The sequence below is a fragment of the Coturnix japonica genome, chromosome 3 (assembly GCF_001577835.2).
Source record: "Coturnix japonica isolate 7356 chromosome 3, Coturnix japonica 2.1, whole genome shotgun sequence".
Classification (NCBI taxonomy): domain Eukaryota; kingdom Metazoa; phylum Chordata; class Aves; order Galliformes; family Phasianidae; genus Coturnix; species Coturnix japonica.
This window is the reverse complement of record NC_029518.1, coordinates 55391737-55416408: the sequence shown is the minus strand read 5'-3', so window position 1 is coordinate 55416408 and position 24672 is coordinate 55391737. Positions and strand designations below refer to the sequence as shown.

The 24672-nt window shown below is 34.8% G+C and overlaps 1 protein-coding gene across 1 annotated transcript in view; it reads right to left on the bottom strand.

The window, feature by feature from the left end:
- The window catches only part of LOC107311774 (triadin), a 58250-nt gene extending 36756 nt beyond the window's left edge, over window positions 1–21494 (bottom strand). Inside the window, exons 1-8 of the mRNA XM_032443755.1 lie at window positions 21453–21494; window positions 18529–18552; window positions 16610–16660; window positions 16067–16117; window positions 11898–11948; window positions 10500–10550; window positions 9868–9918; window positions 2373–2402 (exon numbers count right to left, since the gene is read on the bottom strand). Coding sequence (XP_032299646.1) covers window positions 2373–2402; window positions 9868–9918; window positions 10500–10550; window positions 11898–11948; window positions 16067–16117; window positions 16610–16660; window positions 18529–18541 — 298 coding nt within the window. The 5' untranslated portion in view covers window positions 18542–18552; window positions 21453–21494. The remainder of the gene's footprint in view (window positions 1–2372; window positions 2403–9867; window positions 9919–10499; window positions 10551–11897; window positions 11949–16066; window positions 16118–16609; window positions 16661–18528; window positions 18553–21452) is intronic.
- Between the last annotated feature and the right edge of the window lie 3178 nt (window positions 21495–24672).

The following is a 24672-nucleotide window of genomic DNA, read 5'->3' as shown; positions in this document are numbered from 1 at the left end:
CCCCTTTATGTCTGATTTATTCTATGTACAGAATGTACTGTTGAAACTAAGTGTCATTCCATCTTTATCTCTTCTCTTCTTAAGATGGCTTGTCACCCAGTGTTGCTCATTATTCTTGCTTTTCTAGATGAAGGGTGTGGATTGGAATAAGAAGGAATAATTGAAGAAAGCTTCATAGACAGTACAGTGCATATGCTCTGCATGATTTGCATGAGAAATGATAAAGTACTATTAGAACTGTGCATGCTAGTACCATAATATATTTTGGATAATGAGTCAGTCAATTTAGAGCACTGCCTGGCTACTTCTATTATTTTTGCAGCTGGGGAAAAAAAATGCTGTGTACTAAAGCAAAACAAGCAAGTATTTCTTCTTTGTATCTCCAGTCAAAGGAATACACACACATCCTGCAGCAATTTTCAATAATACCCAAATAAGCAAAAATAAATTAATTCTGACAATATCAAGAGTTAGCTACTAATATGCAATATTTTCTCTTTGGGGCCCACAGAAAGTGCAAAGCTGGATGTGAAAGCTAAAGTATGATATGTTCATCTATGGGAAGAGGCACATTTTCCAGTTTAGTGTATGTTTCCCTAAGACAGGAATCTTCATTAATGGACAGTTTTCCTTACTTGATGAAAGATATAAGACCAACGTATTTTTCACTACAATCACTACCTTCCTTCCTGAAAAATGCTGGACTTAGAAACCCAGGAGTGAGTTTAGTAAAAATAATAATGAAAGAAGAATGACCAAAGACAACTTTTTCTTCCATTCACACATCTGTATTTCTGTAAAGTAACTAGCCACAGGAGGGTCACTTTCTCTTCAGCCAGGCATCCTACCAGTTCCTCCTGGCAAAATCTTCTCAATTAGTTATTATTATTATTATATTCTAAGCAACAGATGTATGAAAAAGAATGACAAAGAAAAATGCATCAAGTTTCTAATAATATTCATTAAAAATGCAATTCTTTATCATTTCTGTGGGGGGAGACTGAGGTAAAGGAGGAAAAAATGTCTTAGTCTGTAAAAAAATGAATCAAGGGCAAGCAGTAAGTATTACAAACAAATTCCCTTGAGATTCTTCTGTAAATCAATGGACCCTTAACCTGTGATGTGGCTCATAGAAGTAGCATCCTATCAGAATTAGCAATTACCTCACTACTTTCTTTGTATTTATGATATAACAGTTCCTGTACTAAGTGCAAGACAGGGAGCATTTTGATATCTGAAAACCAATGCAAGTGTAACTATCAGTTTACTGATTCTCCCTGCTTTACAGGCAACCTTACATGCCTCAGTTACTGCAAATTAATCTTTGGACAAAATATCCTGCTTGATGTCTATTCAGCAGGGTGGGTTTTTTAATAACAAAGATGAATTTTATTATTCTCTTAAACGCATGAGCTGAAATTTTGGCTCCAGTGGAGTGAACCGGAATTTTGCCACTAACATCAACACAGTCAAGATTTCACTCATGAACTGTTAATAATTGAGACTACAATTTTTTTTTTTTTTTCCAGTTCAATTAATGACTATGTATAGGAATAACAGAAAAAAAATAAGATAAAATAAGCAGGATTAAAAATGTCTTCCTGAATAGCCAGAAAAGAATGGTCTGTTGTTCAACTATGTGAATCCCAGGATCTTCAAATCTTTTCAAAATGATAAAAGAAACTTTTCTCTCCTCTTTATTCTCTCTCTTCACACCCTCCCTGCCCCCACCCTCCCCCCATAGATATCTATGGATAAGTTCTGAGATTGTTTCCAGTTAAACATACAGCACGTGGCTCATTGATCAAATAATCAATAAAGTTGATTCTATTAAAGAAAATTATGAAATACTATAAATAGATACATCCAATAAATACAGTATCTTTATCTTCACATACTTTAATTACTGTTCTATGTTCTGTTTCAGGGTAAAGTTTTCTACCAATCTGTTAAAATACCAAAGTGTGACTTTAGCAAAGCTTACATTCATGTTATATGCATATTTGGAAAGAGGAAATTAAATGCACTATAGAAAGCACATTCTGCAAAGAACAAGCAATCAGGTCAGCATGCATGGTGCACTGGAAATTTTGTTCTCTTTAACAAATCCTAATATGATAACAAAAGCCTGCCATTTTCTTCCCAATCAGAACAAGTATCTGATTCTGGGCTGAGTTTGCCTGTGGTAAAAAGGAGCAAACAATACTGGAAATGACAACTGTGTTATCACAGTTGGAATAGATAAAGCTGGCTGATGGTAGCACATGAGGTGGTGTATGTCATCGCAATCGCATCACTGCATGAAAAAAAATGTTTCTCATGGCAGTCAGAGCCTGAAAGACACTTCAGTCAAGGGAAAATAAATGATTTACCTTTCTTTTCCTCTTGTTTCCTCACCGCAGCTGAAATGGAAACAAAAAGAGTATTTTTTTTTCTTACAACTGAATCTAATAACATGACTATAATTATAACTCAAACTTTTTAATAGGTACCTCAAAACTTTCATGTATTATGTACCATAGGAATAGATTTCCATGGCAGATGAAGAAGCTAATAATCAGAAATCTGATGTTTCCAGCAACTCCCATCTCCACAAATAATGATAGCAAGATCTATCTTACCAGATTCTCACATTTTAGTAACAAAGTCAGTGTACCTTGCAGATGCTAATAATGGCAGGTAAGAGGAGTAGAGTGAATAAATAACTGAGATGGAGCGTATTTCAGACTAGGAAGACATGAATAGGAAAGCAAAGACTAAAGGAATGTTATTACGAATCATTTGTTTCTTAAAAAAACACAACATATGAAGGCATGTTTGGTTTTCTTCTGCCAAAGATAGGAAATTGCAAGATCTGGGAAGAAACACAGATCAAAAGGAAACTGTTGTATACTGCTATTATTCAAAGTTATAATTATTAGGAGAAATTGAAAAAGTGCACAAACAGCACCATTCATGTTGCTCTTTTGGAAGATGAGCAATGTGTTAGTACCTGAAATGCAGACACAAAATTTGGTCTAAAACTGGTAAAAACTTGATTACCTACTGAGAAGAATTGTAATATATCATAGGGAAGGACATGAAATAAAGTAGAATGATGAACTAGAGAAGATGATACTTTTATATCAAAAGTGGTCCTAAATGTGCTCTTTTTTAATATTGATGTTTGGAGTAAGAACAAATTCTTATGCTGTTTCTATGCTATACTAATGATAATTATTATCTATTTATTGAATTAGGAATTTGTACCTAAAGATCATGATAAAAAAAATAAGATGCTATTAACTACCTTAAATGACATTAGTCAGTCACTGTTTTTTCTTTCCCACACCTGTGGTTCTTTAATTCTACAGATGGTTCAGAGGGACTTATTCTTGAGCTTAACAGGAATACTTCTTTAAAATCTTGAAAATGCCTTGTAAGCATCATTTCCTTCTCAACAACAGTCTGATCCTTGGAGCCTGATAGCCCAGCAGTAGCCAGGAACTAATATTAAGTCTGAATACTGTCAAATAAATTAGTATTGCATAAAAGAAAAGTCTCCTTTTCTTTTAGAAGAAATTGATTTCCATCCTGAGGCATGAAATTTAACTTCCTTACTAAATTTACAATAATTAATTATGAAAGGCTGAGCTATGAAAACTGCTTTTCCTTATAAATATCCAGTTCCTCTGTGGTGTTTTTGAAGGGCCCTTGACATAGATTCATGATTTACAGTCATCCAATTGTGATCATACTAATTAATCTCATAGGTAATCTGAATCTTCCTATTTCTGATCTGATGAGAAAGAGAATTATTTCTCTCCATTTATCTTGTTTCTTTTTCCTGTCCTGCTCTGGTGCCACATTATTGTGTAAGAGTTTTGCATACAGCACTCCAGGACAATATGCACTTTTGATTTACGCTTCATGACTTGATGCCCTAGTGCATCTGCATATGGAAGAAGGTTCATTTATTTATCTGCAGAAAAATGTAGGGACTATTTTAGAATTTATTAAGGTTATTCAGAGACATAATCTTCTTTAATACTTCCCTCCCAATCTACATTGCATTATGGCTAGTGACAATAATTTATTTTTTTTTCCCATCGTGCTGTCCATTCACCTGGTAAATACAATCTGTCACAACTCCTTCTGATCCTGAACTCTTTAGCAAATCTTATGTCATCAAAACATTTCATTACATTAGTCTTTCCATCTTCTCCTGTTAATTAAGGAAAATAAAACATCTAGGCAAGGAATTATTTTATGAATGGACTGTAAGATGGAAACAAATCAATAAATTTCTGTTTCCTAATCAAATATTGTTTGTTTGTTTGTTTGTTTGTTTATTTGTTTATTTAATTATTTATTCAATAATGCCCCAGTTAGGCAGCAGCTATTAAATTTCTGCTGTGCTTCCGATTCTGGAACTTTTTATAGGCCTACTTAAACCATCCCATAAAAGCCATGTTTTATTAAGGTATATGAAACTCTTATCACTAAGACAAAACTTCCCTTTTTAGAAACCATACAGCCTAGAATCTGACACTTAATTTCCCAGACATGTTTTTGTTCTGACTTTAATTATGATTTAACCTTTCTCCTGTCTGGTTTTTCAGTCTCTGAATAACTCTTGGCATAGTTAAAGTATATTTAGCCTGACACACCTTCAGATAGCAAATGTATGGCTACAGTCGGCAGAAGTTTTGACAAAGTTCTAACATTTGTTTTGATAGTAGAGTTTTGAGCTACAGTAAGACAAATATAAAGCACAGACTCATCCCACATGTGAGGTACTTAATGATAAATGCTCACTGCATGCTATTATGCTGAAGTGAAAAACACCTCATGTAGGCAGCAACAGCAAAGCAGCTGGCAGACACTAGTTGATACTGTCTTTGCCCATCCCACCATAAATTGCCCATCTGTTCATAGCTTGAGAAGAAGGTACAGTTTTAAAATACTTATGAACCGTGTAAAGCAATATTTCTCTCTCACGTCTTCCTAACAGATATTTTATTTCTCTTTGCCTGTCTTTCAAAGTACAGAATTGCTCTTACCAATGTTGAGAGAAATTTTAATCACATTAAGAACCAGTATAGTGAACATCAGAAAGGACAGTTTAGCCTTTCAATTGTCTAGAGCATCTGTGTTTAGAATTATTTTTACTGAGTAGCAGAAAACACCTTTCCTGCCCTTTTCCTCTTCTGTTTCATGTTTTAAAGAACAGGCTTGGTGAAATGACTTAATGGGCAAGGAATATGTTGTGGTTGAAATCCCCTGCAGAACCTGGCTATTTCTTTTTCCCTAATTTGCAAGACCTGGCTGTCAGACCTACTAAGAAAAATTTCATTCACTAGATAACATCCAAAAAAGTTAGCAGTATTTTTTTCTTCATTACTAGCAATGCCTTAATGAGAATACATAAACCCATTTTCTAGAATGAAAGCAGCACAAGTGTTGTGAGTTCTGTTTTAGCACAGACTCTTTTGGACTCCAAATTATTCTTATTCAAAGGAGCAGGAATATGGATATAAAATGAACAGAAATCATGGACATCTTTGGATTTAGATCACTTGGATCACCTCCACAGCCCATGAAGTCACTGGGTAGAAGCAGTAAGAGAGCAAGTGCATTACTGAGATCTTTGGACTGTATATGGAGTCTGATCCTTCTTTTCACTGGCAGTCAATACCAGCTACCTACAGGAGTCTGGCTTCTCCCACACCTGTGTGGGTCCCTGACACTTACTGCGGGTCCCTGACACTTACTGCATATTAGGTTCAAGCATGTTTCTGAAGACTGGTAAAAATCTTCTTTTAATAACACAGCAAAAAGGCATGGAACAGAGGAGAGCTAAGAAGACATCTTGGCTTTCTGCAGCATGATAAGTAGCATATCTCTCATTACCTCTCTTATTTTTCAGAGGGAGTGCCCAAAGTACAAACAGAGCAGTTTTTCACTTGCCCAGTGCAGAAAAGAGAGCAATATTCTTGGGCCCAAATGTAAGCAAGAAAGCAAAGGGATAATGAATCTGTAATTTGTTGAGGTGCATATTGTTCTGCACAGGGAGAATTCTCATTATTGATCTCAAATATTGTGTGAAATGAATGTTATGCAAAATTGTCTTTTACTGAACAAAAAAGTATGAATAAAAAGTTACATAAATGTATTTAGAGGACTTGTATTATGAGGAAATGTAAATTCTAGCATGCCTCTACCTCCAGGAAATAGCCTAAATATCAGGAAAAAAAGTATAAAACTATAAGGATGAAGTTACACTTCATATATATATTTATTTTTTTTTAAAACCTCTTTATTTTTTCCTAATTCTTTCTTACATTAATATTGTGTATTTTAATGTTGTTTTTCTTCTTTTTAATATCTATTTAAGATTTATTTATTTATTTATTTATTTTTTCAGAGAACTACTGCCTTACAGTAGGAATTTACTACCTTGCAGTGAATCTCAGTCAGATGAGTTTTAAAGCTCTGATGCCTTCTTGAAGTATTCCTAATCATCAGTGTTCAGAAATAAGATTCTGTAATGGTTGGACCACATAGGACCACATAGGCAGGATCATATGGCAAATTTTATACACCTATTATACATACACGTATTATATATATATATATATATATATATATATATATATATATATATACATACCTTATATTTAAGCTGTATTATTGAGTAATTTCTATTGTATTGTCTATATCCAACTTTTGTGAATTCAGCATTCATTTTTTAAAAAACGTGTTTGCCATAACAAAGTGGGTGTTAGACTGTGGTCACTTCAGTTAATGCAGTTTATACTGGATTAGACAGACCACAGCAGCTTCTTTTGGTGGTTTTCTGATTGACTATTTTAAACTAAGATGTCTATTGAATAAGCTTTTTGTGTACTCTTAGTTGTCTAAAAAAGGTATCAGTGCTCATAAAGGTGACCTCTTGTTTACATGGTACTCACTTCTTTACATGGCAATGGCCACAAAATTTCTGAAGCACTCTCCCTGCTTACCCTACAAAGGCTTTTCTCAAACTGTCTGTCTGATCTATGTGACATGTCACTTATTATTTTTAAGAAAGAGAGGTTCAGTGAGGCACAGCATCCCACTTTGTGCTTTGGGGTTACAGTTTTCTGACAAAATGTCAATATCTTGTCATATGTATTCAGTGTCACTGAGTTAGTTGTATTTGTTTTTGGAAGTGTTGAATGCATGCGAATCCCAGCATCTTAGAATTGGCTTGTGAATATCTGTCACACAGATCTGAGCTGAAATGTCTGCAAAGTGAGCTTGTATAAGATTTGCTGTGTCATGAACTTTGGTGACTGAAAAATGACTGAATCCTATTATAGAATGTAAGTGTCACTATGTACATAAATTCAACCTGAAATCTTTCCATTTAAATTTCATTTTCCTGTTGAATTCTTGCTCCAGTGATCTTAAATGGTCTGCAGTTCTGCTCAGAACAGCCACTTTACAAAATTACAATAAACAATACTTAAAAAGAAAGCTGTTGGCCAGGTAGCATCCAGTTCAAATGATTTAAGTTCTTATAGAGACAGATGGAGACAAAGAGAAAAGCAGAGTGCTGTGAGATACCAGTTACAGTTAGAGAACTGGCATGGCATCAAGCACATCCAAAGGTAACCTGCAAGGATGAATGCTATCCAATAGGGAAAACCAGAGCCGATATTTCTCATCTCACTCAGGAAGATGACAGAGGCTCTGTGGAGTCAGCACTTTTAGCCTGCAATGAACTATGGCTTTGCTCACCTAAGCATCCTGCCAATATTACAAAAACCAATAAGCTCTATTTCAGATTTCGTCTTAGCCATTGCTCTCAGTCACAAGAATATCAGATATCTCTAATGTAACCTTGTACTGATTATTTTGCACAAAATTTTCATATCTTGGCTCCAGTAAGCCATAAAGCCATAAGACACAACCACACAAGATTTTTTATGTCTCTTGTAGTGTTTCAATTTGTAGTTAAAAAAAGAAAAATAAATAAAAGCATACCCAAATGGAAGAGTTATGTGCGATATGTCCTAAGAAATACTATGTGAAGAGCACTTAGCACTTATTTTTTTAAACAAGGTAGTGAAGCTAATTGTTTCCTGGTAGAGTTTTGCTCTCAAAGATTCTGAGCACAAACCACTTCACATGAAGACAGTGAAATTCAGCAATCACTAGATAAATGTTATCTTTCTTGATAGAACATATTTTGGAACTTGAAAGGAGCCAGCTGTTACACTGGCTGATAAAACTGAGTTAATCAGCTCATTTTTTAATCTTTTATTTTTTTGTACCACTGAGTGGTTGTTTGGCACTTCACTTAATCTAATTAATTAGCAATGCATCTAGAAAACTCTTGCGGATATAGAGTCATAGAATCCTTAGCATTGGAAGGGACCTTTAAAGGTCATCCTGTCCAACTCCCCTGCAATGAATAGGGACATGCACAGCTAGATCAGGTAGCCCAGGGCCTGATCCAGCTTTGCCTTAAATATCTCCACAGATTGGGTATCCATCATATCTCTGGGCAACCTGTTCCAGTGCCTCACCATCCTCACTACAAAAGACTTTTTCCTTACATCCAACCTAAATCTACACTCTTTAAGTTTGATACCATTTTCTCTTGTTCTACCACCACAGACCCTGCTAAAGAGTTTGTTCCCTTCTTTTCTGTAGCTCCCCTTTATGTTACTTCCTTATAGTATTTGATCTTTTATAACAAATAATGTTTTATTTTATTACCACCACAATTAAATAAATCAGTCTTCAAATCAAAAAGTTTTTTTGAATGTTGAAGAAAGAAATTGGATAGAAACTCAACAGGAATTTCAATATTCAAAAATATTAGAGTCTAAGTAATGCTTAATACCTCAATAAACTACCTACGTTCCATATATGTGTTTGTGAGAACCTAGTCAGAAACTCATAGGACTTGGTTTCCTGAAGCTCAAATATAAAAGCTAAGTTGTATTGAAACATTAGAGCACAAAAAAAAAAAAAAAAAAAAAAAAAGCACTTTAATATTCATTGTTGACTAAAGTAAGCTGAAATTGTACAATAATACATTAATATTTTTCTCATGCCCTAGGCCTTGGAATAACAATCCAAGCTCACATACTTTGCTTCAAAGAGGTCAAGACTATTTAATACCTTGCTACTCTTGCAGGACTTAATCCTTTACATTGCTTTAGAATTAGAACAATGCACAAAGTAATAGCTGTTTTCTACTATGCAGCTATATACTAACTACACACTCTGTGAAACAGCTGCAATTAAAAAACTTGCAAGTGTCGTCTCTCGCAACTTTGTCAGAGAAAATATTGCCTCTTTATTTCTTGTGATCTTTAGGAAAAATCTGAAGGTAAGAAGTAAAATTATCTTAAGTGGTCTTCAAAACCAAATGAATATATCTTTATGATTGACTGTTCCCACGATTCAAATGACTTATTAGTCAGCAAGTCACTACGTTATAATCCATGTTACATCCTATATAGATTTAGCACAAGAGCCTGTTTTATAATGAGGTGGTCATATTTAATCAATATTCAAATGATGTCAAAGTAAAAGTATATCTCTTTTGAATTTAGTTCATATGAATAAATAAACCTGAAAGTACTTGTTTTATTATAATTACAGTCATATTGCTGTCTAAAAATGCCTAAGTCGTGCACTATATTTTGCAACTGACCTTTGTTTGATGACTAGTACTGATTTCAGTGTAAGAGAGAAGAAACCACAATAAAATAATATATTATAGAAGCTAACAGAAGACTATTATAGAAATGGATGCCATTGCTAGATGGCACAGCTAAGTCTTAAATTAGAGCTCTGCTCAACTCCTGGTGAGCAGGTGTTTGTTACCTTTCTCCTTTGTCATAGCTGGAACTTTCATTTCCTTTCCTTTTGAAGAGTCTGAAAAAAATATCAGACAAAAACAAAATGATGGGAAAAGTCAGCTGTAAGAGTATATACTATGTCTGTTTATACTATAACAAATATACATAACTCTTGATGAAGCAAAATTGTGAAAAAGATAGATGTTAGGAATTAGTGTTCCTGTTTACTTCAATACAAGGCTCAAATTAGTTTGAAAACTAAACTAAATAACTCCTACTAAATTACCTGTCAAAGACTGCATTTCAAATTATATTTTCACACTTATGACTCATTAAAGTCTATCATGAGTTTAGGAACAGCTCTGTTACTAACTTACTCAAGTAGACTAGTCTTCCAAAGACAATATTGGTTGCAGTTAACTGTCAAGCAGCAGTTAAAGAACACCATACTAAAGGATATGAATTTATAATTTCTGAATCATATAAGATGATATTCATTTCAATGTATGAGATTTATTAAGGGAGAAGAAGAGAGATATAGCTCTTTTTCACTAAAATCCTGTAATACAAAAATATAAAGAAACTGCTATATATATTGATACCACTGGGCTCTATAAAGACAATGCATTATTTCCTATCTACATGATATAACATTACCCTTTTCCTTTAAGACTGTTGGAGGCATCACATCTTTTCTTTTAGCAGTCTCTAGAAAGAAGCATTTAACATTTATCACAAGTCAGGTTAGATAAATAAGATGACACTTGAAAAGAATGCAAGTTAGACATTTTGGTATTTTGAGAGCAAAATAGATGTGATAATTAAATGGACTTAACAGCATGGAAACAAAGAACAGGACAAAACTATGAGGTCTTTCACACATCCTTTTAGACTTGGATGTGCAAAATAATAAACTTTCAATATGTCATTACTGTCTCTGCATTTGGACAAATCTTAATCTTTCCTTCAAGCAGGCGATGGAAAACAATCATTTACAAAGTGAAAAGCAATTTGATGGACTAGCTAGTATTAATAAAATTTTCTTTTGCTGAACCCAAGTAAAAATTTAATCCACACAGATGCAGTTAAAATATTAGGACTTGAATGCCAGAGGCTTCTGAGAAAGGTAAATGGGAACTTTATTTTTTGATTTAGGAGTTATAAAAGGTCAAGAACTCAGTTATTCTTTTAACACCAAGGAGGGCATAATGTTTATTTCCTGAATAAAGGTACACTTTCTACATGTATGTAGCCTTTTAAAATCACAGGCAAGCTAGGTATAAAATAAAAGCAGTACACAACCTCAGAATGTATATTCATATATTTTATGTCAAAACAAATAGTTTAGAAGCTTAAACGTGTCTTTAATTTTTTTTCAGCATTGTATGCTAAAGTAATAAAGAGTCAAGAAATGTGCTGAAATTCTCATTATCCCTTTCTTGTGCAGTACCCTGGCTTCATTACACTGTAGAATCCAGAAGAAAAACTAAATCACTTTATTTGTATATTCAGTACTGCACACATTACCAGATAAAGCCTGCAATGGAATATCTCCAGCTTTAAGAACAATAACAAAGAAACCAAAACAACAACAGTAGGTCTTTGCCAAAATCTGCATCTCTGATAGCCTTTACATCTTTCCTGCTCGCAAATCTTATAACTGTTTCTATTAGTGTTTAATACATAAAATAGTGCAACAATAAGGGTTTTCTTCAAACAGACACTGTCAAACAATCCATGACATCTGTGTATACAGCCAGAAAGACGTGCTCATGCCTTACAGATGTAGGTGTCTGTTTTGCCAGTAAATCAGGATGCCAACAAATCCACCAGGATAGAAATTTAAATCTTTCAGTGTAAAAGAAGCCCAGGTAGTTACTATCAACCCTATTGGGGACTCTAAAGAACAAATGTCAAAATCAAGGATTAAGCAAGTTAAACATGAACCAAAATGGCTTTGGATATCCATTCTTGCATATGCTTTCTCAAGACTTTTTTCCAGTGTTCAGACACTGTTCTGATCTTCGTTCTGAATCTCTTAACTTCTCTACTTACCTTTTTCCTTTGACTCTTCTGGATTCTTGGGATTTTTTCCTTTCAGTGATTCTGTAGGGAAATAATTGAGTCTTTGAGATGCACAAGACTTTTTTTTTTTTTTTTTTTTTACCTTTATTTACATTGCCTCTAGAGACCTCTAGTTCTTAGGGTGTAAAACTGTGACTAGCAGAGATAGTAATAGAAATAATATAAATAATCTGTCAGTGGAGACCTCACTAGATAGAAACTAGGAAGGATTAAGGCAAATAAATGAATGCCAAAGGATTAGGAATTCTTAGGGCCTTATCCAAAACTTTTGAAGAAAGAAAGGATTCTTCTGTTTTCTCTCAGGGGCTGGAGCCAAATTTTTTGCCTGTCCTTTAAGGAGCATTTTTCTAGTATCAGCAAACAGAGAAAAAACATATCATACTATAAATAAACAGTTGTTATAAAATATAAATACAAAACGTATATATTTGTGAAAGCAACTGCCTCTTGAAGTATTAAGTGTATTTATCAGAGAAAATCAGGAGAAAATTATAATTTCAAAGGCTTATATGTTTAGTTTAAGTGAGAGAACATCAGAGCCTACACGATGCTGAGAAAATCTAATTACACACCATCTATTAGGTTATAACACCTAAACATCTAGGAAAAAAAACAAAAGCAAACAAACAACAAAAAACCACCACTTTATTTATTCCAGATTAACATTAACAACATTTTCAGTAAGAAAAATAACAAACATAAACAGATTATGATTACATAAGATATATCTCAAAATAAGCTCACAAGTGACAGCCCTGCTGGCTGCCGTAGTACCAGAATGTGATCTTACGTATCCTTCTGGCTTGAAGTGTGAACTGTTACAGAAAAAGGTGACTTACAGTGCGGTTGAAGCCCTTAGGGAAATGAAACCACAACTGGATAAATTCTTAAGCAAGGAGCTTGGTCATGACTGTAGAAGGTGGGCTCCTTCAGGGGATTCAGAGAAAACTTCAGTGTGAAGACTGAAATATTTTGAAGGGGCTATAGAAGAAGAGAGCTTGACCATTTACCCTCTGTGCACATCTGTGATTTCAAAGGTGAGGAGCCACTATTTCAGCCACCAGCATGAACCAATACAAGTTGACTAGTGTAGACCAGGAGTTATTTTTCATCACTTGTGTACATCATCTACAATTGGTTAGTCCTAGAACAAATTCAGTACATCGGACTCTCAAACTATTGGATGCCTTCATTAATCAGTGCAGGATACTTTCACTGGAGAACCATCTTGTCCAACCTGCACGTCAAGGCCTTTGAGATCAGCATCTTGCTTCCCTTCCAGGGAGCAGAACTTCATCATGAGAGTTTTAAGCAGGGACTCACTAGAAGTGGTTCAAACTTTTTGACTCTATAGACCACTTCCCTGCTGGTCCGAGAAGAGGGAAAGATTGAAATTGTCTTAAATCCAGTATTTATATTGCTGCTTTTCTCCTGCATCCTAATCCAAGAGTGAAGCTCAGAAGCTAAAAAAGTGATATTGAAGTATGCAACAGCAGTATGTGAACTTTAGTGTAGAGATCTAGCTTTCATGCAAACAAATAAGTAAATGTAAATAGAAGGAAATAGTAACTCAATACTGCTTTCCAGTGCTTTCCTTTAAAGTCAGAGGGGGATATCATTTCCATGTAGGTGTGTCACAAAATACCTTCCTACGTTTAGAGGGAAAAAATATGTCACAGGTTAAGACACAAATGCTATGAGCAAGATGTGATTTCATTGTATGTTCACTTCAAAGGAAGCATATGAATTGCTCAGCAGAAGTAAATCAGTACATTTGTTTATTTAACGACAATGTGCTATTATGTTTATGGAAAAAAGGCAATATTCACTACTTATTTCCCCTGACACTCTGTGTATAAAAATATGTGTACTTATTATCCACACAGAAGTTACATAAGCAAAGATGCAAAGACATAATAAAACATGGTAGAAGCAAACAAGAGGGAAAGAAAGAGCATTTGTTTGGAAAACAGATTTTGTAACACAAAATATGAGTGAATTTACATTATCTGTACAGTACAAACACTGTCATCTTAACAATGCAACATAACTCACAAAACACTTCAAGCGTATTTCTTAGAAACATTGGTGGAAAGTTGCATATAATATGTCATAGACTTTTTAGTGCTATTGTTAGAGATTCTGCATGAACCAGCTTCTACTATCATTAGCTGGGTAATATATCAAACAAAAAACTGCACGACAAATTATAGCCTAGAGTTTCCTTGTCTTCACAGTATTTGAATATGCTCATGTCAACAGAAAATCAGCTCTTATATTAAGTATTCTAAATGGTCTTCTTTCCTTCAGCTGAAAAGCTAGTAGAAAATTCAGAAGTATATGTGAGATAACATTAATCAAAAGAAAAACAAAAGGAAATATATTTTTCCAGCATTCTCCTTAATTATTGCCAATAAAACTAGACCATAAGATTGAAGATATTTTATTTGCATCATAAAACTGATAGGGAAATACTGTAATGTCATGATCTACAGAGTATCCCAGAGAAATCTTCAAATTCAAGGATTTATTTTCCCTGTCTCTTCTTGCTACTCCCAAAACAATTGTAGAAGAGAAGAAAGGAAGCTTGCATAGGGTTGGCAAACTCCTTTACATGGATTCAGAAGAAACTCTTGAAACAGAGGAATTTGAATTTTGGGTCGCTTCTCCAACTCATTTTCTTTTATCTTCCACCACAGTAATCTCTCGAAAGAAACAACAAGCTGACCTCCATGCAGATCATAAATGGCAACACAAGTGTTCATTCTAATTTGCCAGCATAACCATTTCAGGGAATAGTAAAACATAGGCAGCCAGTGGTGAGGCTCACATGACCGAAGAAGAGTATTGATACAGAGATCTCATCCATATAACCAAATCATGCAAATGTGGCATAACCTTATGTTTCACATGGTTCTTGAGATAGGCCCTTCATTCATTTCTTTGTTTGAAATGGTATGTCATGAATGGAAGTAAAAATAAATATTAACATGCCTATCTATACAGTAGATCATTTTAATTATTATTATTATTATTTTCTTTCCCAAAGAACCTAAAGAACACTTCAAATAATTTTTATACCTAAATCACTTTTCCTTTCAAATACAATACACCTACCTCTAGAAAGGAAGAAAGAAATAGGATGGACAAAAAGCACCCAGCAAAATAATGGATAAAAGGAAATTCAGCAGAGCTAACCATCTACTGTGACAAAAATAAAAAATAAATGGAAGCAATATAAAGAATTTAAGAAAGATTCAGACAAACTCTTGTGCCTCAAGTGGTTGAATAAATGAAGACAATTGTTTTTAACTGTTATTTTTAAAGACACAAAAGCCTGCAACTCAAGCACATGTTCACAAGCTTTATTCTCACAATGCCCACAGATTTATGCAAACATACAATTCAAGCTTTAATAACTGACTTCTCTTATACATAGGTTGCTCCAAAAGTAATACTTTCTATTTATTTCCATAGAAGCTACAACAGATATGAAGAGCACAAAATACTTATTTGATACATCTTAGCTACAGAATGCTAGTTTTCAACATAGTCATCACCATTAACAATGCATTTTTGCTAGTGATGAACAAAAGCCTGCATGCTGAGTTAGTAAAAATATGCACGGCCATCAGCAATATGGCTTGTCTTTAACATCACTGTTGCCAGTGCTGTATCACACCACCCACTGCTTCACTGTGCTCACATTCACTGTTCACTCTCCTTGATTGTTCAGCAAGTGTCAGTGAATGTCAATGGGTGCCATTTTTTCTGCATAGAGGAATTCAGTGAGACACCATTGCTTCATATGCACTTCCATGTCAGTTGCCCTTTTGTCAGACTGCCCTCATATATTTTCTATAGTTCAGAAAAAAAGTTCTTAGGAAAGATCTTAACTGTAACTCCAAAAGTCTTAGCAATATTTAATTAATTTTGAGACTTCTGAACATTAATTGTTCTATTTATGTGTTGGTTTTTTTTCTTCTTCTGTAAATCTTTTATACAATTTTAACCAATTAAATGTTGATTGGATAAGATTTTTCAAAGATGAAATTTCTGATTATTATTTTTAAATGAATGTCTTCATTCTACTTTGAGTGATTTTAAACCAAGTATTACATTCTTTGGTGTATTCTTACCTTTATCTTTTAAAGCTGTAGGATTCTTTCCTTCCTTTTCTTTAGAATGTTCTGTAAAAAATAATTTATTAATCTTCAAGACAGAGTAATAAAAGGTTAACATCTAATCCCTCTGGGATAACCAGTGATTGAATAATTGGTTTCTAACTGAACTGTGATACCAATTACATGTGTATTGCATGCTCACAAAGTGAAGAAATGAAAGTTTCTTAACTTTGATAAAAGAGAAAAGATCTCTCAAAGATCACTTATTTCACTCTGCAGCATGTAATACAAAATGCTAACCAGTGTTCTTAAATTCTGAGTTTGGACTTCTATTTTTTTTGTTTGTTTGCTTGCTTGTTTTACAGATATTTCACATTAGCAAAGATCTATTTGCACTGCAAGTACTACTAATAAAATTTTATCAGAAATTTACTGTACTAGTATTATAAATTCCTTTGTAGGACTTAAGTTATGAATAAAATATCCAATATATTGCAAGATATTTTCTTGATATGAATATACTGTTCATTTTTCTGCAATTATGTCCTATGGTATTACCTTTATCCTTGATAGCAGCTGAATATTTCAGTTCTTTCTCTTTTCCAGGATCTGTAAAAAAAGTATTTGTACAGACAAAGTGGCATTCAGAAGTAATAATGGAGTGAAACTAGGAGAATGAAGCCTAAGAGAATGAAGCATGTAGATTGTACAAGAGACTACATCTGTATATTGGAAGAAACAGTGACAAGCAGTGACTGGGGAAGTTGTACAAAATCCACCCATTTCTGTTCACCAAGGGCAGGTCACAAAATGTCTTCTATTGATTTAATTATGATGCCTATCAATGTGTAAACTTCTACATATTCTAGTATGTTATGTCAACTTTCTTAAGTAGGGCAAAAATCACCCTTTGAAAGTTTTGACTCATGAGAAGTGGTTCTGGTCTACTTCCCTCATCTGAACTTGTCCATTCATGCTAAGCAGGTCCAAGGATCTCCGTATTGAAACTATACTATCATGAGCTGCATGTCAAAGGGGAGAGCACCACAATAGTGGCAAATAGTTCAAAGAAGTATTTTTATTCTGCCTGCTGATGAGTGGTGAAGACAGCTTGGTGGAACCATCCTTAATGGATACTATACGATGAGTAACTACCTGACTAGCAGGAAAGAAGTAATAGGTTTGTTTTGGACAGAACATGAGATTATGATTCTGGTCTGATGAAACCAATGTCTCCTAAATTTCCCCTCTTTCCCAGAATTAGGAGGACCAATGAGTCTATTCCAAACAAGCTAGTCAGAAAAAAATCAGACTTAGATTTTGAATTTCTCCATGCTAAGTGAGTGTTTTAATTCTCCAATGATTTCAGTGGTTTAAACACATTATCTGAGAAACATTAATTAAGCGGCATTTTCTGGAAAAGTAACACAGTGCTCTTCAACATATATGAAGCAAAATTTTTTTGCAACTGAGAAACTCAGGAGCAACTCAGTGCCAGAAAATCTTAAAGAGCTTTGTAAGAAGATCCTCTTGGTTTCTGCAAATGGGGAAAGATTTCTTGCAAGAAGGAAATTGTATCATGTTTTGTAGACAGACTTCAAACTTTCAGTAGCTGCAGTAGGTAATTGTGATAATTGTTTACTGCCTGTATAAAACCCTTTATGTTCAGGAGCCTTTCCAGGGTAATAACTTACAGCACATCCATTGCTAATAAGAGATACCTAAGCCATTAAAATAAATAAATAAATAAAATACTGGATATGGTACTTAGCAACACAATCTAGCTGTAAGTGTCCCTGTTCATTGCAGGGAAGTTGGACTAGATGGCCTTTAAGCATCCATTCCAAATCAAGCAATTCTATATTTCTATGATTCTGTCATAGTCTGGCATAACTTGCAGCACAAGTCCCATGACAAGAGCTTTGCTTTGTACTGATTTCCAGTGTTAAGCTTATATTGAGATCAAAAAGCTTTGTTGAAACCTGTAGAGTGCCCAACAGATTTGGAGAGATCTGTAGTGAGTTTAACAGATTTGGAAACAAGAATTTGGTGTGAAAAAGAAGAAATACACTTTGCAAATAGGTTTATCAAGAGTGCATAGCAAAAGTCTCTTCCTTTTGTCACAGAAGAATATACAGTTACAGGATGAAACTTTGGCTTAAACAGACTCACATGTCTCCACATAACTTTTTTTACTGGTCTGAATGCGTACCTGTGTGACCTATTGTAGGGTACCTGTTTTGACAGGAGACTTGGACTTGATGATCTCTTGAGGTTCCTTCCAACCACTGCAGTTCTGTGATTCTGTGATTCTGCTACTTATACCAGCTTTGTTGTATCAGCTCTAGTTTATCTACCATAATCTTGCCCAATTCTCAGTAACAGCAGGATTTTTTATGCACGTTCTTTTTCCATGTATACAGTAAACATTGATTTATCTGTTACAGGAAGAAGCAATATCTAAATATTTTGCTTACTCGCATGTTTCATCTTTGGTTTATCTGAGGAAAGAGAAAAAGAAGGGAAGAAAAGGTGAAAAGATAAAATTAAAAAAAAATATATATAATAATACATATTCACTTAGAAAAAATATTTTTAATTCAAGCAGCTATGGAAAATGTATTTAAAGAAATATTGTCCCTATGTACTTAAATACAGCTTGAAATTGATTTCAACTCCATTGTTGCTTGGCAGCACACGTGAAAAAATTTCATTGTTCTCATCTAGTACCAGGCAGACATGAAACAGAAGCATAAAAATACCAGTCTCATATAGCCTGCTTTAAGTGATGCTAGATTTCTTATAACCCCTCATATAACCTTTCTTAGTTATAGTGGGTAACATGAGAAAATACTTTTGCCTTTCCCTAATCTCTTTTAAGTATTCACAGTTGCCTTAATAACGCACTTACTCCTTGGCAACATCGTGACAGTTGTTCACTTCAGACAAATACAATATAGTTAAAGCACAATCCTTTACCAGAGACTTCTGGCAGCTCTTCATCTTCTCTGTCTCCTTTCAGCACCCAGAAACGTGATGTAGAATTTTGTGTTACTGCTAATGAGAGATTGGTAAACAGGAATGTTGCAGTAACCTTCTAGCACATTTCTGGACAGCAGGGAATTGAAGAGAGGAGCTACAACACTGTGTTCCAGATCACTGAAACAATTGTTTGCATTCGAAACAATGAAGCTAAATCCTGACTGCTAAACGAATAGAGCTGTCTGCATTCTAAGCATTGCCGGAAGCCTCCTTACATTTCATATTTTTCCTATATCACAAATTCTAATTTTAACCATGTCCCTCTGCTTGTTCACTTGTATCCTGGTATACAATAGCTAGCAGAACAAGATTTCATTTCTCGATCTAAGAGGATAAAAATCCTTCAATTTAAAAACTATTTCTTCACAAATTCAAGCTTTTCTTATTAAGGAGTCTTCACTTTTCCTCAGATCTTTCAGACTCCTGTGATCTGATAATTAAGAATAGTCAAAATTCAGTCAAAACACAACTAAGAGCTGCTTCCATCACCATATATTTTTACTGTTTCATGAGAAATACAAATGTGTTAATATTCAAAACATCATCTGAAAAGTGCTTCTGGCTTATTTGCCTTTGAATGAGCAATGTATTGGCAGTACACACAGAGCACAAAAATGAGAAGCAGAGGCTGTAACTATCTGAAAGTTTACAGAGGAACAGAGCTGCTGCCAGTAGATGGAAGTATCTGCTGAAGTAGTTTAGATAGATATTTTAAAACTAGACAGTTGTGGGCACGAGGAGATAGAATTTCTCCTGCTAACTGCAGGCAGGGAAAATACTTTGGCCTAGTTCTGAGCAACTTGGGAATCACAACCAATGGATTAGAAATCCCAGCTCAATGCCAGCCATGTGAAACTATGATTTTTACTGCTCCATCTGTGCTCTGTATAGCACCAATAATATTATTGTGCAGATAGCATCCCATCTAATGATGGTTTATAGTAGAAGAGACAAATATTCCAGGTAATGCCACCTTACTGCTGTATGAGATGATCAAATAGAAGGAAGGCAGAGTAGATCGCGCTTGTGCAGTAACAAAATAGCATGGCAGTACCCAGACTAACAATGAAATCTAGGCCAAGGCCTAAGTAATTGTAACATTTTCCATGACAACTGACAAGCAGCTGACAGCTGCTGCAAGATGCCTATACTGGCTTGAATAATGCTGAGTAAAGCTGAAGCTGAAAAATTAGAGAAAGAAACAATAGCTCAGCTGACCGAAGCTACAGCTGCAATGATTCCATTTACATTATTCTAAAGGTGTATTGCAAGTTTGAGAAAGACTCCAGTGCGACTGAAAATGCCGAGTTCATCACTAGGGCTCTAATTGATAATTAGAGAATGAGTAAATACATAAATCACCTTGATAGGCAGTTAGAAGCAAAACAGTGTAGATTAGGGCATGTATCATATAAAGGAAGCCAAGGCTGACCAGCTTTAGGTCTCTCATTAATATTTTACTGCTCTGATCTTTGCCATAAAATACAGAGAATTTTTTTTTTTAAAAAACACACTAGAAGCAAGAATACAGGATATAATACTGAAAAATGTACAAATAATAATAAATACAGTTGTATATAATGGAGAAATGAGAGTCCTTATAGGAGAGGTAAGGAACAATACCCTTACCTGCATGCTCACTCCCATAGAAATCTATGCAGCGTCAAGAAAACTGTGTCCAAGTAGTCAGTCGAGCATTTAAGCAATGAGATGTCTGTACCCAGGCAATTGTGCTGGGAGTCCTTGCAGTAACACTGAGGACAAGCAGCTACCAAGCACCCAGCATGTCTCATGTGTTTTCTGAAGTTTGGCAGCTTCATGTTGATGTGCTCTCTGCCTTCTTTCACACTTCAGAAGCTGATATTGACTGGTCTTTTCCCTTTCTAAGCTGCTTGACCACTGCATTATTTTATCACTGTCCTTTGTTTCTTCATCTAGACTTTTTAAGATTCCAACCTTTTTCTTTATATCTTCACTATCATCTTGGTGGTGATGGATGAAGATTTGCTTGAGCCTTAAACCATTTATTGGTTTTTCTGCTCTGGGTGACTTGGGAAACTGTACATAGACAGTAACCAGCTGAAAAACATCCCATCAACACTTATGGCTCTTGTATCCACTTCTTCTGTTGTTCTTACTCCCAGACACTACAGGGCATACCTCATCCATACAAATCATACCCCACCCCAAGCTTCTTGCTACAAACATCTGTAAGTTCTGCTATCAAAAGCCTTTTAAGCCTTTCAGAGCAACAGATTTAAAGGTTGCTGTCATCCAGCTGTCTGAATCTGAGGTTTTTGTTTCTGTGCAGCTGTCTTTTAAAGAGAGATAATGCCAACATGCTTTGTTTTCTTTTTACCTTGCTCTGCTGCCTTTGTTGCTTTTTCTTCCTTCTTTTCATGTACTGCTGCAAAGCAAAGATAAGGTGTAAATCACATTGCTGGTCAGAAAGCATTACTCCAACAGAAAAAGCTTTTCTTAAATGATTACAGATTAATTTAAAACAAATGATTATTTCAGAGGTTGCAACCACAAGATCTCTTTGTTTCTGATACATGACTACATATTAAACATACTGGCCTATACAAAAAAAAAAAAAAAAAAAAAAAAAAAAAAAAAAAAAAAAAAAAAAAAAAAGGAAAGAAAATGGAATTTCTTTCAAAAAAGAATTTATAGCATTTTTTTCATGGAAAAGAGACCAAACTGCTGTGCACATCAAGTATGATTGTCTCTGCACCAGCAGAAAATTCCAGTCTGCATCCCTGATACAGAAAGTGATTTCCATGTGTTCTTAATTTCAAGCATGTATTTAACCTTATATCTTATCATATCTTACTGAGAAGAGTCCATAGTCAGGCTATGTGATGTAGACATCTAATTTAGCCCTTGTGAGGGTTGCAGTTTCTGAGCATGAGTGAAGAAAATCAGATCACATGTGCTGCAGGGCTCTTGGTTCTCTAGTGATACCGGAGGGAAGCAGCAGTAGCAAATGAGATCAGGATGCCTGAACATTTATTTTGCAGTATAGTGCTTGCTAAAAATGCAAAAGCTTCATGCAACATGTTGTGTTTTTTTTCACCTTCCTTTAGTTTTTCTGTTCTGTTTGGTGGGAGCATACGGAGAGCAAATTGAAGTTTAAATGCCTGTTTTCTGTTTTGCTCTATACAATTAATTTCATGGCAATGACAGCATTATGAACACAGTCCATGAAGAAGAGAGCTTAAAAACATCCATTTAAGAGAATGCTGCATCAACTTTGATTTGCTTACATTAATCTCCAAGTGATTCTGCAGCCCTTCCTCATATTACAGAAGAGCACTCTGCTGACTTCCACTGAGACTTCAGAGATAAACTCTCAAAGAAGATAACTGAGTGACAGCAGGGTATTAAAACCGGGTAATCTGCATTTCTTTGGCTTGACTTATGGCAGACAGCTTTGGAAGCTCTGGTTCACAAGTCTAAGCAGTTAATAAAAGTAATGCTATTGTTTCAAGAGGAATGTTTGTAAAGCAGGGTGGTCTTTTATAGGAATAAATACAGTAGTGCAGGGATTCAGGATGAAGTGCTTTTGCAGTTTCATTATATCATTATCATCATCTTTTTCACTTGTTTTTAAGACATACGTGACACCTGTAACATTCCTGAAGACAATTTGGAGCTAAATCTTACCTTTTATGCATTTAAAAGTCAGATGCACACATTCAGTTTGAATTTAAACCCCTGAGGCTTCTGATCTCTGTACCTTCCAGGAAGGAGCAGATGGTGGGGAAGAATCTGATGCCACCATATCAGCCCCATCCCTCCCACCTTTCCCTGTTGACGGTTTTCATATGAAAGTAACAAACAATGAACCTCTCTTTAAAACTTCCTAGACTCAGTAAAGAAAACAAGAGGTCCATCATGGGTTTTGTGCCACAGCTGGACAGAGAAAAAGAAAAATATGACTCTGTATTAGGATCTACAGGAGACTGATTATTTGTCCTTTATTGCTCTCACAAAAACGTTGTGGTCTCAGCTAAGGTCAGGAAAAGAATTTGAAAGAGTTTTAGAATGAGCATTTGCAAATCCAAAAGAAACCTGTTTTTTTTAGGAGACTTTGAGGTACTGCAAGGAAGTAGCCATTAATATTTAAAAGGTCCACTTTATTTTACATAAGTCACACTTCCTAGCATCTTTGCCACAAGAGGCTTTTTCATTAAGAACAGAGTTAACAGCAGTGCTATTCCATTTCAGTTGCAAAACCAGAAAAATGTACTCACTTTTGGACTTCAGAGTTTCCACAGATGCTGTTAAATAAAATAAAAATAATTATAATAAGTACAGGCAATAAACTTTGCAATTATATAAAGATCCTCTTATGATCAGTCTTACAGAATAGAATAGGACATCCTAATATATTCATCCTCTGCTCGAACTGCAACCTATTTACACAGAACAGTCTAGTAGCTCACTCATTAATTTTTATTCAGGGGAAAACTGAGACACACATGTTACTTATTTTGACAGTCTGATGGCAGCTGTCTAATAAACCTGCAATTTAAAAGTAAAGGAAATTAAGGTCAATAGTTAAAGTATATAGTACGGTTTTACAGCTTTACCATTATCAGATAATGAGAGAAGGGGGAAAAACAGGTTTCAGATTATTTCAGTTGTTTGGGGAAGTTAAGAGCATTTTCTTTCAGGCTGTTGAAAGCTTTAGGCACAGCTTAGGAAGAAGAACCATTCTAATATTCATACAATGACAATCAATTTTCTAAAGTATTGCTTGAATGTGTATCTTTCAGTTTCATCTGTTTATTGTTCATAGTTAGAGTACCTAAATCCAAATTAATTGAACTATGACACTTTTCCATTACTGATATATTCACATTAAAGAGCTGTGACAGGTTTGTCTGCTATAGCAAAGATTTTTCTTCCCCCCTGTAGTTTGACTGTCTACTGTAGGTAATTTTTGCTTAGAATCTGTATCTGATAAAATAGAATCATCAGATGAATCAAGCTTAGCTGTAAAATGAGTTGAAAAGCAGTAGGTTCTTCCAAACTTAGTTAAACTGGAGAAGTAAAATCCTGTCAGGAATAAGAGCACCTAGCTACAGCAATAAAATGTGTGCATGTTTGAAATAAAACTAGAACAATGCCTCCTTCTTCCCCTCCAAATACCAAAGCTCTTATTTTGTGTTTTGCTCTCTATAGGTTTGCTCTAATCTCCAAGCAGACCCCCTTCTTCTCTGAAAATATAAGTCATTAAAAAGCTGAAATGAAACAATCTTATCCCGATTGTTCTCAGCTATGTTTGATAAGATCTCAGTTTCAGAAGGCCAAATGTCTGCATGGCTGCTCCAGAGTCAGTGGACTTGTTCAAGAAGGTCCAATTAAACCGACAGATTGTTATCGCTTAGTTCTCTTGTCCCTTTAACTAATCCTGCCTGAACCTAAAATCAAACCCAATAAATTTGACTCTAAAACTTACTGTTTTTCACAGATCTTACCATGTGCTTTTACGTGCTTCTTTGCTGTTTTGGCTGTTAAAATAAACATGAACAAATACTTACTTATGACAGGAATTACATTCAAATAGT